The 15,975-nt window shown below is 35.2% G+C and overlaps 1 protein-coding gene across 2 annotated transcripts in view; it reads right to left on the reverse strand.

Annotated features, from left to right (window-relative positions):
• Positions 1-15,975, reverse strand: part of LOC114652766 (pecanex-like protein 1) — a 149,863-nt gene that overhangs the window by 55,375 nt on the left and 78,513 nt on the right. For both annotated transcript variants that reach the window (XM_028803094.2, XM_028803086.2), the window contains exons 14-20: positions 15,466-15,637; positions 14,813-14,923; positions 13,344-13,435; positions 12,897-13,006; positions 5,171-5,276; positions 3,875-3,967; positions 3,066-3,216 (exon numbers count right to left, since the gene is read on the reverse strand). In XM_028803094.2, the coding sequence (XP_028658927.1) occupies positions 3,066-3,216; positions 3,875-3,967; positions 5,171-5,276; positions 12,897-13,006; positions 13,344-13,435; positions 14,813-14,923; positions 15,466-15,637 (835 nt within the window). The remainder of the gene's footprint in view (positions 1-3,065; positions 3,217-3,874; positions 3,968-5,170; positions 5,277-12,896; positions 13,007-13,343; positions 13,436-14,812; positions 14,924-15,465; positions 15,638-15,975) is intronic.

Consider the following 15,975-nt stretch of genomic DNA (forward strand, 5'->3'; position numbering starts at 1 on the left):
TGGCCTGCTGAGTGTAATATATCCAACAAGTACTCGAGGTGCTGCCACAACGGTAAAGTAGCTTTACCACCCTTGCGGGAGCCATCTGTGTCTTTACAACAGCTTCTTACACAGCAAACATCAGAAGCTAAAAATGATCGTGAACACATTCGATAATACAACCTTTCTATAGTGTTTGCTTCCATGTGTGCACAGATAACTCAACCTCCTAGCCACGGACCATACTGTTTTAAAATACACGGGCAAATTTATCACCAAATCTCTCCACTATACGCTAATACTTCTACCTCTCCAGGATATGGACAGTTGTATGTTTTTGACACAGCGCAAGCTACTAAAGTACACATACAAAGTACAGCAAATTATGCATGCAGTGAAAATGTACTTCTCCAGCTAGATTCCATGCTCAGAACCATCAATCCCTTCGCTAAATCATACAAACACATGCATGAAATCGCTCAGTCCAATCCAACAGCATCTGTACGAATGGTTTTCAAGGAAACCCCTAGGCAGGATTTACGACGATACAATGCCCCGACATGTCACACCGATGTTGCAGCGATTTTCGTTGGGAGAAGATGGCGAAACGCCTGCCAAAAGTAACATTTGCATCTATATCTAGATATCTATAAATCTATATATCTAAAATATATCTATATACATATCTATATCTATATACATATCTATATATATATATCTATATATATATATATATATATATATATATATATATATATATATATATATATATATATATATATATATATATATATCTATATATATATATATATATATAAATATATATATACACATATATACATGCACACAGTGGAACCTCGGTTCACGACCATAATTCGTCCCAAAACTCTGGTTGTAAACCGATTTGGTTGTGAACCGAAGCAATTTCCCCCATAGGATTGTATGTAAATACAATTAATCCATTCCAGACCATACGAACTATATGTAAATATATATATTTTTTGTTAAGTTTTAAGCACAAATATAGTTAATTAAACCATAGAATGTACAGCGTAATAGTAAACTAAATGTAAAAACATTGAATAACACTGAGAAAACCTTGAACAACAGAGAAAACTAACACTGCAATAGTTCGCGCTATAGCGCTACCAACCGCTGGCTAAAAACACTTTTTTTTTTTAATTTTTTTTTTTTTTTTTAATGAGTTTTAAGCACAGGGGAAAAAAATGAACATTTGAAAAAATCCGTAATTTAATAAACCACCAAGAAAAGTAACGTTGCAACAATGCACGCTACGAACCAATCGCTGTAAACAGAAGTGAAAACAAAATCAAGCCCAGTGCATTCTTTAACTGCCTTCCTACCTTATGCGTCCAGCTCTCTCTCTTGCGCTGCCTGTGAGTGCGTCTCTCACTCTCTCGCACTGCCTGTGTGTTTGCGTCTCTCACTCTCGCGCTGCCTGTGTGTGTGCGTCTCTCACTCTCACGCTGCCTGTGTGTGTGCGTCTCTCACTCTCGCGCTGCCTGTGTGTGTGCGTCTCTCACTCTCGCGCTGCCTGTGTGTGTGCGCGTCTCTCACTCTCGTGCTGCCTCTGTGTGTGTGTGTCGCACGCTCTCTCTCTCTCTCGCTCGCTCGCTGCACAGGAAATACACAGGGACAGACTGAACATGTACAAACCGAAAGGGAAACTGGCTTGTTTGTATACCGAGTGAGTGGTCGTGAACCGAGGCAAAAGTTTGGTGAACTTTTTGGTCGTAAACCGATTTGTACATGTACCGAGACGTTTGTGAACCGAGGTTCCACTGTATATATATATATATATATATATATATATATATATATATATATATATATATATATATATATATATATATGAATAAAAGATGTAGTGAATTTGTTGATGTTCTTATTTGAGCTAATTTACCACTTCAGAGTTTAACTGTTGGTACAAATTAACCTCATCTCATTATTTTTACTGTGCATTGCAGGATTTAACTGCTTCTCAAGTGGTTAAAACTAAAATAACTGACTAATGTGCAAGAGTCAGAAAAGACTAAGTACATATACATGCGTGTATTTATTATTGAACAACTTTAGGTGTACAGAATGCAGAATATAAATTATGTAGTCAATGTAGTGGCAGAAACATTAGATTTAAAGGTATGTTAACTTTTGTAGTATGATATGTACTGGTTACAGTACTTGCAACATATGAACCCAAAGTCTACACACAAAAGTTCTGCATAATGTTTCTTGATTTACAAAGAAGCACATTATTTAATTAATAGTAATTACAGCCCTCATAAAGCCAATAATTACTATTATAGTTTCCATCAGTTTTATATTTTGGACTTTTACTTCAGAACACATAGATTCATTTGTCTTTTTGCCTGCATTTGGTAACCTCATAAATGTAATTAATACCTGACTGCCCATGTTCAGTTAGACCAGGGGTATCCAACTTCGGTCCTGGTGGGCCGCATGTTTTCATTCTAACCCTTTTCCTAATCAGCGAGCAGTTTTCACTGCTAATTAACTCCTTTTCCCTTCATTTTAATAGCCCTGTTTTTAAGGATTCAGTTCTCTGAATTGATTTGTTTCTTTATTAAATGGCAGCCAAACAGAAATTAGACGTGAAACGAGCCAACAGATGACCAGCTAAACTGGAACATCAAACTCCAGCCAATTTCAGTCCAACCAGTTTCTTAATGAGAAGCCAATTCTTGCTGCTAATCAAAGCTGTTATTGAATATAATGACTTGTTGCTGCTTTCATTCTGCCACAGCAGACTGTTGGTTTTCTGTTTTTTCTAAGACCATCTTCAAGATGTTTTGGTGATCTGAGTAGACCAACATGATCGAGACCTTCACCTTTCTTTATTTTCAGGTTAGCTGGTCATGTGGTGGCTCATTAAGGAAAAAGAAACAACTAAGGGGTCTGAGTCATATCAATTAAAACTAAGGCAAAACAAGTTATACAGCAGCAAAAACAGCTCAATAATTAAGAAGATTGTTAGAATGAAAACCTGCAGCCACTGTGGCCCACCAGGACCGGAGTTGGACATCCCTGAGTTAGACAATACTTACCACGAACTTCAAACTGGTTGTACTCCCGGGACCGTAGTACTGGGTGTGCAAAGCAAAACCAAGGCAGCTGCTTACGAAACTGAGGGAGGAGGTAATGAGTAATGAAGCCTATTAATCCCGCCAAAGCATACAGAACAAAGCTCAGTGCAGGCTATGGGGATATAAAAGGAAAAGAAAATAAACAAACAAATACAAAGATAATAAATGCTAAATGTCGGAAGCTACGATAATATGCTGCATATTTGATATTTATAAAAAAGTGACAAGAGTATTAATTAACACTCCATGAGAGTTATTAAAAAGCAGATTTTTTTATGGGGTGTGCATGTTAAGAAAACATCAGTCATTAAAATTTAAAACATTTAAATATAAACAAAATAAATAAAAACACACCTATTCAACTATATTCTACTTTACAATTTAAAATCAATGATGTTATCCTGCAGCAGAGTGTCCATGTTTATTTGATCTTGGCTAATGGGAGAGTGCTGTACAAGTTTCAGCTACCCAGAAGCCATCGCGAATGTGTTGTATTGCAGAAGTTACCATGTAATTTTCAAATTGCCTTTACTCTTTGATTTACCTTCATACAACTCTACAATTAAATAGTTTATTACATTAATTTACTGCTAAATTTTTAAAGGCAATAATTCTTTTTCACATGGCCAACATATCAAAAGGAGCGAATTACAGCCCAAGTTTAATTCTAGTTACAATAACTGACCAACTATAGCAATAATGTGTTCTTCTTAAAATCACTTAATATCAAAATCTAGTTTGCGGCAAAAATAATATTAACAAAATCTCACCTGTAGTGCAATGAAGACGGTGCTGGCACTGATGGCAAAAGTGATGACTGCAATCACAGGACACATAACTAAATCAGAATGCAGAATTTCTTTCTATGAATATGGTGAAAAAGAATGAAAGGTCAGTTTATTCAAAACACCAGGTATTTCAAATTTCATCAAAGCAAAAAATGGGGCATATTATAAAACCAGTTTTTCTAACTCTTTCTACCAGGGTCCAGAGCCATGTGAAATTTATTTTTTAATATTTCCACCACCAGTCACAGAGCATTTACAAGTGTCTAACTTAAAAACAGGATTGAATATTTATGCCTCATAAAACATGCAGCAAGCAATTATATTTGTAGTACATGGTTCTTTTGTGTTGTTTATATTTCATGAATGTATAGATAAAAAGCATGATGAAAGAACTTTATGTATTGTGTATATACCAGCAGTCAGAGGCACAGGAGTATATGGAAAAGTTTTCAAAGCAAAAAGTGCAAAATGACTACCATTGTATTTTCCACCTGCATAGGTATGCATATCGCTGTGGATTTAAATCCCAGATTTATGGTGCAAAATACACGGTCATGCCAAGACCGAAGGTATCAGGAAACACACTAAACAGTTAACATTAAGAGATGTTATTTCAGATGCGATAATTCCAAAAGTGCTCTTTCACACAGGAGTAGTATACTTAGTTACACCACTAAGTTGAAATTTTCTGATTGGATGAGAAAGGACATCAGTATCAGCAGTATGCATTTTCAATTAATAAAATGTTTTGTTTTTAATATATTTAGGCATGACCTATAAATGTCTCACAGGATGAGCAATCTTACAGCCTAATGACCTGTAAATAGTGTTCAGCTAAACAGCTACTGGTGTTGAGCAACATAACAAGTAGACAAAATTTATGCCGGGCTAGGTCCAGTAGATGATGTCATTTATGTGAAAAAATAAGTCTAGGCCAATCTAAACTATAAGGAGGAAACGAGCAGCTATAGAAATCACAATTAAGTATACTGAATACAACCTTTAACAAATTGGTATTTTTATATACTTGTATATATAAAAATACCTTTAAGTTATTTACACCTTTAAGTGTTACAACCTTTGGTATTTACACTGAAAATCTTTCTTTATTTTGAAGTGCTTGCACTTGCAGGTAAACTTTCATCTCACACTTGGGGAATTCCATTTCAAAGATACCAAGTATGGAAAAGTAGGGAGTCGTGTTAGTCTGATACAAACACCAGTATCAATTGACATATTTCTATTATATTTATGCTTATTTTTAATTTTCATTCTTACCACGGAATTACGAAGCTTTTCTGGAAGAGGATCCTTGATTTCTATCATAGGATCCTCAGGACTTCTATTTATTAACTCTGGAAAAAACTTTGTCCGTATAAGGGACCTAAAAAAAAAAACAAAAGAAAAAGACTTAAATGTGGGTGATGCATATGTTGCACAGGCTAGCTTTATGATTTTAGTTCATTCTCTGCAGTTAGGCCATTGAACCCAAACATTATGCTCTAAAGCACAAGGAAAAACCTAGTAGTAAACAAAGGAAAATATTTTAAAGTACAAGTTTGCTATTTTAGAACTGTTTTTTCCACAATTATATCATACATTCATTTACCCTAGAAACCTGTGTTCAAGTCAAGCATTCATTTAAAAAAACAAAATAAAAAAAAAGTTGATCTTGTTCGTTTCGGGAGATGAGACATCTGAGACGGAACTCCATTAGCAGTGGTGTTATTTCTCCTTTTTTTATCATCCAAGGTATCCTGTATTTACTCAACCCAAGGGGCTTCAATTACAGTACATGCAAGCATATATAAGCATGAGTGGTAGAGAAAAAGCTCAGAAAGAATCGGAAAAGGCAGCTAAAGCTTCATCCATGCCTAAACAGGCCTCAAATTCAAGCTCAAGGTACAGCCTGCCAGAGACTGACCTGGAACAGATAGGTGGAAGCACAGATCTCTTGGGACCTGATGCTGCTGCATCATCTCCAGCTGAGAGCGAAAGTAGGAGTAAATATGCAAGTGTTTCAGGACAGGAGTATGTGTTGATTCCAGAAGGTTCACTGAAACTGAAGCTGGCCTTACCTTCCACCATGTCAACAACCCCCTGTAAGACAGTAACACCGACTGCTACTGGGCTTGCTACTTGAAGGTAACGATCACCTCAATGATTACTGATCTCTCTTTTCTTTAAAGATATGCTAGAAAAAACTTGGAGAAAATCGATGAAAAAAATACTGGAAAATTCGTCTAAGTTTGAGAATAAATTTAAGAGCACTGGTGCTCAGTTTGAAGACTTTAAGCAAACGTTCATAACTCATATCGAAACAGTTGAACAACTGGCATCTACTGTTGAAGGAAAACCAAGGGTTGCAAATTCTGAATGTAAAGTGCTCGGAGACAGACTAGCTGCACTGGAAGATGGATACAGAAGGAATAATATCAGAACTGAAGGACTCCCTGAAAAACGTGAAAGAACAAACCCAATGAAATTCATAGTTGAACTATTCTCTAAAATAATTGGAGAGGACTTCAATTCAGACACAGAGGTAGCAGCAGCTTACCACATACATGGATCAAATGCCTCAAAACCTAGAAGCCTTGTTATGGTGTATAAAATCTACAAATTATTCTCTATATTTTTATTATTATATTTTGCTCAATCCTAACAAGATGAATTCACATGTAGGACACTTGTACAGGCATTATAATAAAAAAAGGCATATCCTCTTCCCTTACACCTCACTTTTATAACAGTTGTTCACAGCATAGTGCTAAAATGGTTTTACAGCCTAGGAAAGGAAGACTGAGCCGATGCCTCAGGATATTGATTACTTTATGGATGGACATCTGGGACAACAATTTGGTTTACATTCTGGGAAAAGATAGATTAAAGAATTTGAGCAAAATTCATCCATCATATTGACAGCCAGCCAATCAGGTGCATGCAACAATCATGTGTTGTGAAACCACGGCATGAAACTTTATAATAAATATGCCTCATCTGAACGCAAAGTCAGAAAAAGAGAAACAGTGATGATGGAAGAGCGACGTCAGAAAAGAAAACAGACACGTGTGACCAGTTTTCATCCGATCGTCAGTTAACAGCATTTTCATGAACATCGATTGCTAAATCAAACGCCGCCCTGGGACATTCATCCTTGTCATCTAACTTTTTCGTAAGCTTTTTCTAAAGACTATATATATACAGACTTTTCTATCGGTACCTATTTTCTATTATTCTTTGTTCCAGTGGTATTATTATTATTCCTGTAATAAATACCATGCTGCTTTTAACGTTCTATGGTTTGTCTTAATGTCTAGAGTGATTGAAGTAATAAGTTAGATTTCTTTGAGCACCAGGTGCAGCCGGAGATTTCATTACCTCTGTGCTGAGAGGTTTATTAAGGCTGCGAGTGAGAGCTCCACTCATTAGTAGGGAACAGTATGTAATGTAAGGTATTCTTGGCTGATAAATGGCCTATAGTCAAGAGTGCTAAGACTTTGTATGTTTAAATGTATGCATGTTTAAACTTCACATGAAAGCGTACAAAATCTAATTGCATCAAATGTTATTAGAAGAGGATTGGGAAAAACAATCGAGACATAGGGCCATTCTTTTTTGAAGGGCGTGCTGTTAATGGTGATAGCTATTTTAGAAATGCTGCAAAATTACTTTATTCCTCAACTTGAACAATTAGGACTGATACAGAATACAGTGTTTCAACAAGATGGTGCTTTGCATGTTAGGGAATTTCTCATGTAGAAACTGTCTATAACAGATGGATTGGAAGAGGTGGACCATTTTCTTGGCCTCCACGATCTCCACATTTGACTCCATTGGATTTCTTTTTATGGAGACGTGAAAATTAATCTTTATTCAACCAAACCTCGATCTTTAGAAGACTTGCAAGCTAGGATAACTGATGTGGTTGCTGGTATCACTGAAAATCAGCTTCAACATATTATCCGAGAACTACAGAATCGTACTACCCTTTGTATTATTAATGATGGTGGACATGTTGAAAATTAACAAGAACAATAAAAAGTGTTTCTTCTTTCTAATCCTTTTTACAGCTTCTATCACATATACTTACAAAGTTACAACTATTTTAAATAGCACACGGACTTTATTGACAACCTGGTATTATATATACTGTATACAGTAATCCCTCCTCCATCGCGGGGGTTGCGTTCCAGAGCCACCCGTGAAATAAGAAAATCCGCGAAGTAGAAACCATATGTTTATATGGTTATTTTTATATTGTCATGCTTGGGTCACAGATTTGCACAGAAACACAGGAGGTTGTAGAGAGACAGGAACGTTATTCAAACACTGCAAACAAACATTTGTCTCTTTTTCAAAAGTTTAAACTGTGCTCCATGACAAGACAGAGATGACAGTTCTGTCTCACAATTAAAAGAATGCAAACATATCTCTTCAAAGGAGTGCCCGTCAGGAGCACTGAATGTCAGAAAGTGAGAGAAAACCAAACAAATCAATAGGGCTGTTTGGCTTTTAAGTATGCGAAGCACCGCCGGTACAAAGCTGTTGAAGGTGGCATCTCACACCCCCTCCGTCAGGAGCAGGGAGAGAGAGGGGGAGAGAGAGAGAGAGAGAGAGAGAGAGAGAGACAGAGGAAAACAAACAGTGAAAAATCAATACGTGCCCTTTGAGCTTTTAAGTATGCGAAGCACCGTGCAGCATGTCGCTTCAGGAAGCAGCTGCACACAGAAGGTAGCAACGTGAAGATAATCGTTCAGCATTTTTAGACGAGCGTCTGGGTGTGCGAACAGCCCCCCTGCTCACACCCCCTACGTCAGGATCAGAGAAAGTCAGCGCAAGAGAGAGAGAGAGAGAGAAAGAGAAACAAAAGTAAGTTGGGTAGCTCCTCAGCCATCTGCCAATAGCGTCCCTTGTATGAAATCAACTGGGCAAACCAACTGAGGAAGCATGTACCAGAAATTAAAAGACCCATTGTCCTCAGAAATCCGCGAACCAGCAAAAAATCCGCGATATATATTTAAATATGCTTACATATAAAATCCGCGATAGAGTGAAGCCGCGAAAGGCAAAGCGCGATATAGCGAGGGATCACTGTATTATATATATCATTTTTTCCCTAATAGGGACTGTTTAACATTACACCCTTGGTTTATTGTATTAGGACTTATTATTACGTATTCTCTGCTTATCCATGGCTACTGTTGAACATCATTCCCTGGGATTATTCTTTCAGGATTGTTTAAGATTATATTTTATGTCTATAGTATTTGGACTGTATTGTCAATAGATATCTCCATTTTAAGCCTTATACACCCGTGCTGTGCAATTATTTTCTTTTGGACCTGCTCTGTCTCTAGGTATGTCAGAGGACTGGGACTTCGTGAAGTGTGGTCTAACCTCACTTAGGAAGGCAAAATGGGGGGAAGAGAGTAAGCTATTTCTAATCTATCCTTTAAATCCTTACAATTGTAAGTGCCAACATAACAGCATGCTAAAGTTTACTGAAAAAGCACAAAAGCATTTGATCATAATGGATCACATAATATTGGGGGGCGGGGAGTCTGGGGGAGGTGAGAAAGAGAGCAAGCTATTTCTGATCTATCCTTTTCATCCCCACAATTATAAGTGTAACTCTTGGCAATATTGGAAATTAAGGTTAAAGCTACTATATGCATTATTGTACTACATTAATTTAAGATTATAAAATGACAACAAGAGAAGTGTTTTTTCCCCAAAATTATAGCGTACATTAATTTGCCCCAAAAACCTGTGTTCAAGTCAAGCATTCATTAAAAGAGTTTATTATGAACCAGCTCAAATGTGAAGCAAAAGTCATAAAACTAAATGAATATTTGCTAAGGAGCAATACATGTTTCCGAGTATTGATTAATTTCTTGAGGCACAACCATATCAGTTTATTTCACTTTTAAAGAGGTCTGGCAGTCCTCTTCACTTCATTACTTTCTGTCTTGCACATTGCAGCTCTTCATGGATGAAGTCACTGTCAGCTAGCTTCATGACTGTTGCCATTACAATCAATTTGTGATGCCATTTTGAGTACTCAGAATATACTTTTTTCTGTGAACTTTGAATTTAGATAAATGAGTCTAATGAGTGGGATTCACTGTTAGTGTTACAGAACAGAAATGTCCAGGGATGAAAACTTTTTGTTTGGCCAGAATGATGTTACCAACAGGGGCAATTTCCTGGAAACATCAACCATTGAGCTTTGGATACATTTTCCGATTTTCTTAAGTTAAACTGCAAGAAGGAATCAAAGTGTTGAAGCCTCAAAAGCTCTATGTGACAGAGCAGAGTCTTTTCAGAATCTTTTCGAAGGTTTTCAACTGGATTGTTTACATGCAAATGTTACAGTAAGAGAGCCAGTGGAAATAACAGACACTCAATTTTTTCATCTTATTTTCACTTTCTGATTATGTGCATTTCTGGAAGATTTCAGCTTACGTTCACATATTCTACCCCAGCACTTTTGATTTGTTCTATGGCTTCTGCCATACTGGTTCTATATGTGAAAACTCCACACATGACAGTTGCTATGAACAGAAAAGCGAACACATGCAATACATTTATTTCCTGAGGGAATAATGCATTTACATTTATATTTATTTGCTTGGCAGATGCTTTTATCCAAAGTGACTCAACAAAAGATGCACGAGAAGGTGTAAAGGAATTTTCAAGAATGTGTGTTCAGAATTGATTACTTCATTCACATTTTGTTGTCATAAAATATTCCTAAGAACAGAATATATTGTTTTCTGAATTGGAACCTTTGAAATGAGACTCAGTTTGGTATGTTTTTACTCTTTAGTTTTATATTTATTTAGACACTCCAAAGACACCATTTTTAATCAATACACTTAAAAAACAAGGTTCTGGAGCAAATCAATGTTTGCCATGAGGATGAAAAAATAACTTCATCTTCAAATATACTGAATTTTCCATGTAACAGTACTTTAATTGTCACTTGCCAGGCAATATTTAAACAGTTCACAGAGATGCAGCGGTTATTGTCCTGGAGAAGATATAAAAATAAATGGATAAGCCTTTTTCATATTAATGTAGTCCAACATATCAAATTTCCCATGATGGTTCTATTTAAATAATTTATTCTTCATGTTCATCAAGACATTATAAAGACTACCTTTGTATAATCAAACTTAATCACATTCAATATACTGCCCAAATTGTTATAAATTTTGCAAGAAATCTATATTTATTTACTTAAAATTGAGTTTAGGAATATGAATGGAGTTAAAACTATTTTTAATAGTAAAAACACCATTGTTTCAGAGACTTAATTCAGTTTGAGGTCCTACATAGTCTTATTTTGACTTCTCGATAAACTGTTTGACAAAAAATTTAAATATCATTTATTACCCATACGGATATCTTAAACAATGTTTAAAATATTTTTAAATATACAGTGTATATAGTAAATCTACACACTCTTGCCTAAATCGTAGGTGTAAAAAAAAAAAAAAAAAAATGAAACCAAGATAAATCCTGACAGAACTTATTTCAGCTTTATTGCAAAAGTGCAATCAATACAAAGAAGGTGATCAATCAGTTTGGCACATCTGGACTTGGTGATTTTTGTCCACTCCTCCTTGAAAAAAAATCCATATCTGTCAAATTAAAGGACATCTTCTGTGCACAGCTCTTTTCAGGCCACCCCACAGATTTTCAATTGGATCAAGGTCTGTGTTCTGGCTGGGCCATTCCAGAACACTGATTCTCCTTGGATGAAGCCATTGCTTTATTGATTTTGATGTATGTTTTGGGTCGATGTCATGTTGAAATGTGAAGTTCCTCTTCATCTTCAAATCTATAGCAGATGCTTCAAGATTGTGTGCCAAAATAGACTGATACTTGGAGCTATTTATGATTACATCTTCCTTGACTAAAGCCCCAGTTAAAGGTGAAGATAAGCAGCCCCAAAGCAAAATAAGGCCTCCACCACGCTTCACTATGGGTATTGTGTTCTTTTGAAGATATGTTGAGTAATTTTTGCACCAAACATACTTTTTGGAATTATGGCCAAATAGTTCACTTGCCAGGAAATCCTGAAACTCCTTTAATTTTGCTGTAGGCCTCTTGGTGACATCCCTGACCAGTTTTCTCCTCAATCTTGGAGGGATGTCCTGATCTTGGTAGAGTCACTGTTGAGACATATTTTCTCCACTTATTGATGACTGTCATCATGCTCCATCATGTTTAATGCTTTGTATACCTTTTTGTAATCCTGTCCTGACTGATACCTTTCAATGATGAGATCCCATTCTTGTTTTAAATGCTCTTTGCAGACCATGGTTTGTGGAGTATGTTGTAACTAAGAGGATATCAGAATAATCCTCCAGGAACAGTGGAACTTTATTTCAACTCAAATCAGAGCCACTTTAATTGATATCAGGTGTACGCGCACTACTATTTGCAATGAAATTTATTGCGATTTGGTTGATTCTGGACGCAGTGACATCCTTGATTATTGAAGGATGTGCACACTAATGCAATCAGGTTTTTATACAATTTTATTTTCCCTTTTTTCACTAAACAGTTTCTGATTTGTTTTCACTTTGTTTGTATAGATTTCAATATTTCAACAAAGGTGGAATGAGTTCTGACAGGATTTATCTTGGTTTCACTCTTTTATTATACAAAATATGCACTTTTGGCGGGAGTGTGTAGACTTTTTATATCCACTATATATTCACTATATTTTTATATTCACATTAAAAAATGTAAGATATTAAAACTGAATCAAGATCTTACAGACCTATTTATAATACATTCATGATGGGATTAAAAGAATTAATACAAAAATAAGTTATATTATGAAGCCACATTAGCAACACTTTACAGTCTGAAAAAAAAAAAAAAAGATTCTTAGTGAGAAGTCTGATAAGTCTAGTTTGCTCATTTCTTTTCTAGATGCTGATAAGGTTAATGTAAAAAAAAAAAAAAAAAAAAAAGCACACGTGCTCACCAAAAAACCGTGAAATCACTGCTTTGTCTGCTTAGGTGATATGACATTGACAAGAGCAATCCAGAGAAAACAGAGAAGAGGACAGGGACATGAAGATCATCCCAGGGAGCCTGAAATCATGAAACAGTGGTATTACATGCCAAGATAATGATTTAAGCAAGCAAAAAAAGATGTCTACCAAATACCAAGCCATTTGAGTAAAACAGAATGACAAGTTTGCAAAAATACCATTATTACAAAAAAATAATATAGCAAAGCTTCTTTACTCAGATGCAAGCAAAGTTGAAAAATACACATAGTTTAGTCTAGGTACAATGCTTATTACTAAGCCCACATAAACACAGATAATGTGTAGTATTCATTACTGTCAAATATTGTTCATATTGTTAAAGAATTGATGAAAAACTATATGGGGAAGGAATACTAACAAAAAACAAAAATCCTTACTTTAATGGCCCCAAAAGAAAAACCATAGAGAAGACCTGCAACAATCAAACTACGCAGGACGCTGTAAAGTGCAGACAAGGGGCTTGTAGTAGCTGAAAAACAAAACGAAGACTCAATACGACTTCTCAATGTTTAAAGGCACAATATATATTCAGCTTACAAAAGACTACAACACCAATAAAAAAATAACACATAAAAATAAAACTGCCAAGAGGTATGTTAAGTCTCAACCATAATAAAGACTATTATTTTAGTGCAGCAACTTTATAATTACTTAGGCAGGACTAAAGTCATAATGACTATTTTTGATTAGGATCTCTGTTACACATTTGCTTCCATGTAGACAGTATAGTTCACCAGACAATAAGAATTACATTGATTCTTTTATACATAATATAATACTAGCATGGAATAGCCATATGTACTCAATCTATTACCTTCATATAAAGGGTCAAGAACATAACATTTGTGCAAATATACAGAGTAGCTATTCACCAAATGACTGCAAAACAACAGTTACAATTTAAAACTACTTTTAACCATATTGTTAGGTAATTGCCAAGAAAACCACTGTAAAACTGTGGCCCTATATCCTCCTTATGTTGTGTACTCATAAACCGCATAAACTAAGAGTTGTGTTTTATCTTTGTAATTTAAAAACTTCTTTCTTGACTCGAGATTTAAATATGCTCTGTAACACACAATCTTTCTATACTTTCTCTACCAGGAAAGTTTAACATGTTACATCAAAAACTGCAAATTATACTCAATGAACCCTCATACATATTTATATAAAGGAATCCAATTAACATTAACGACAGACTGTTGATAAAGAGTACAGCAAAAAAAAAAAATCCTCAAAGTCTTGTTATCTGGAGTATATACAGAAAAGTAGCAAATTAATATTTCTATCCTTGGCAACAAGAGTATCATACCTATTGGTACTAGTACTAAAATGCATTCTGTTTCCAGGTCAAAAAATTGTTTTTTTTTTTCCCTTTAATTTTAATTTGAGAGAATACTTCCCTTCTAAAAAAATAAATGGTACATGAACAGGGCTTTAGTGAAGGCTTGTAAAAGAAAATGAAAAGAACAAACCAAGAGTTTGGTAATATTAATGGGTAGCAGATCAAAATACATAAAGGAAAAAAAATGAAACACACTCATTTTTATTTTTATCTATCCATTTTCACATGCTCGACTGAAATGCATGGGTATGTGTTACTATTCTAAAAATGAAAACTGTATATACAGAGAAGTACTAATAAATATAGATGCATTTATGCCTCTTTTAATCTCACATCTAAACTGCTTGATCTTAAAAACAAAAATTGTAATTTCAAATTAACTGTATTTTTGGAGAACAATGCATGTAACAATTAGAGCAAGTAACTTAAAATTTAATTTCATCTCTGAAAATAACATTTTCATTCAGTAGAAATTTTAAGTTTGCTTCTAATAGTTCTTACCTGAACCACCAAAAACATGCATGTCAACCTGTTCCAGCAGGCACATAAGGAAGGTGTTTACTTGAGGTAACAGACCAAAGAGGAAAATGGCAGGAAAACACAAGGTGAAAACTACAATCAAGGAAAAAGAACGAATTAAACACTAAGACTCAAAGTTACAACACTAGTAACTATCAAAAGAAACATATTCAGTTGCAAGGAGAGAATTATCTTGGCAAGGGCACTAGCTAATATCTCAAGCAGAGCAGGACACTAACTCATACCTGGGAAAAAGAGGCACTATAACTTGTACTTATTTCAGTGAAAATGCTATAGAAAAATACCATGCAAATAAAGGGGAAAGTGTGCAAATTCTACATGGACAGCCACAAGGCTGGTGTTCAAAGACTAGGACCAGCTAAGTATTAAATTTGGTTAATGTAAACACTAGGATACTAAACTTCGTAAAAAGGACACATTTTCCACAACTCAATTAAGGGGGGTTGAAACACACTCATCGTGGAATAAAGAGCTCAATAAATCCACATACATCTCCTTTGTAAATGTTTGAATCTATTATTTAAAAAAAATTCAAAGCTAAATGCTACAAAAAAACGTGGATCCAAAAGGTACATAAAAGCATGACATACAGACATAAAAATAAATGGGCTTACCAATAAATACATCTCTAGCACATAGCAGGAAATCATCAAACAAGAAGGTAACCCCGTACAGTGTGAAAGTTTGTATTGTCATAGATTTGCTGCTCCGGTCAAACAACAAAATTAACACACAGCATAGGCAAAAATACACTGGTCGACTGTATGCAATAATCCAATTGTGACCCTGCAAAGGGTATAAATAAAGAAAAGCATTTACAAGAAACATACCTTTATAGTTATTTTAGTGAATGACAATTTGAAAAATGAAAATGTGTTTCTATTCAAGAAAACACAATGACAAAAAGGAAATACTATGCTGTACCCATTATCAGAAATACGCAGACCACTCTACATATAAAAAGTGTTCAACCCCTAGGAAGTTTTCATATTTTATCATTCTACAACACTGAATCAAAATGGATCTAATGTGCCTTTTCTAACATTAAGCAACAGAAAAAGACTGATGTCAAAGTGAAAAAAGATCTTTATGAAGTAGTCTTATTTTCTGATTGTTGGTGTTAC

Source organism: Erpetoichthys calabaricus, chromosome 1, assembly GCF_900747795.2.
Source record: "Erpetoichthys calabaricus chromosome 1, fErpCal1.3, whole genome shotgun sequence".
NCBI lineage: Eukaryota > Metazoa > Chordata > Cladistia > Polypteriformes > Polypteridae > Erpetoichthys > Erpetoichthys calabaricus.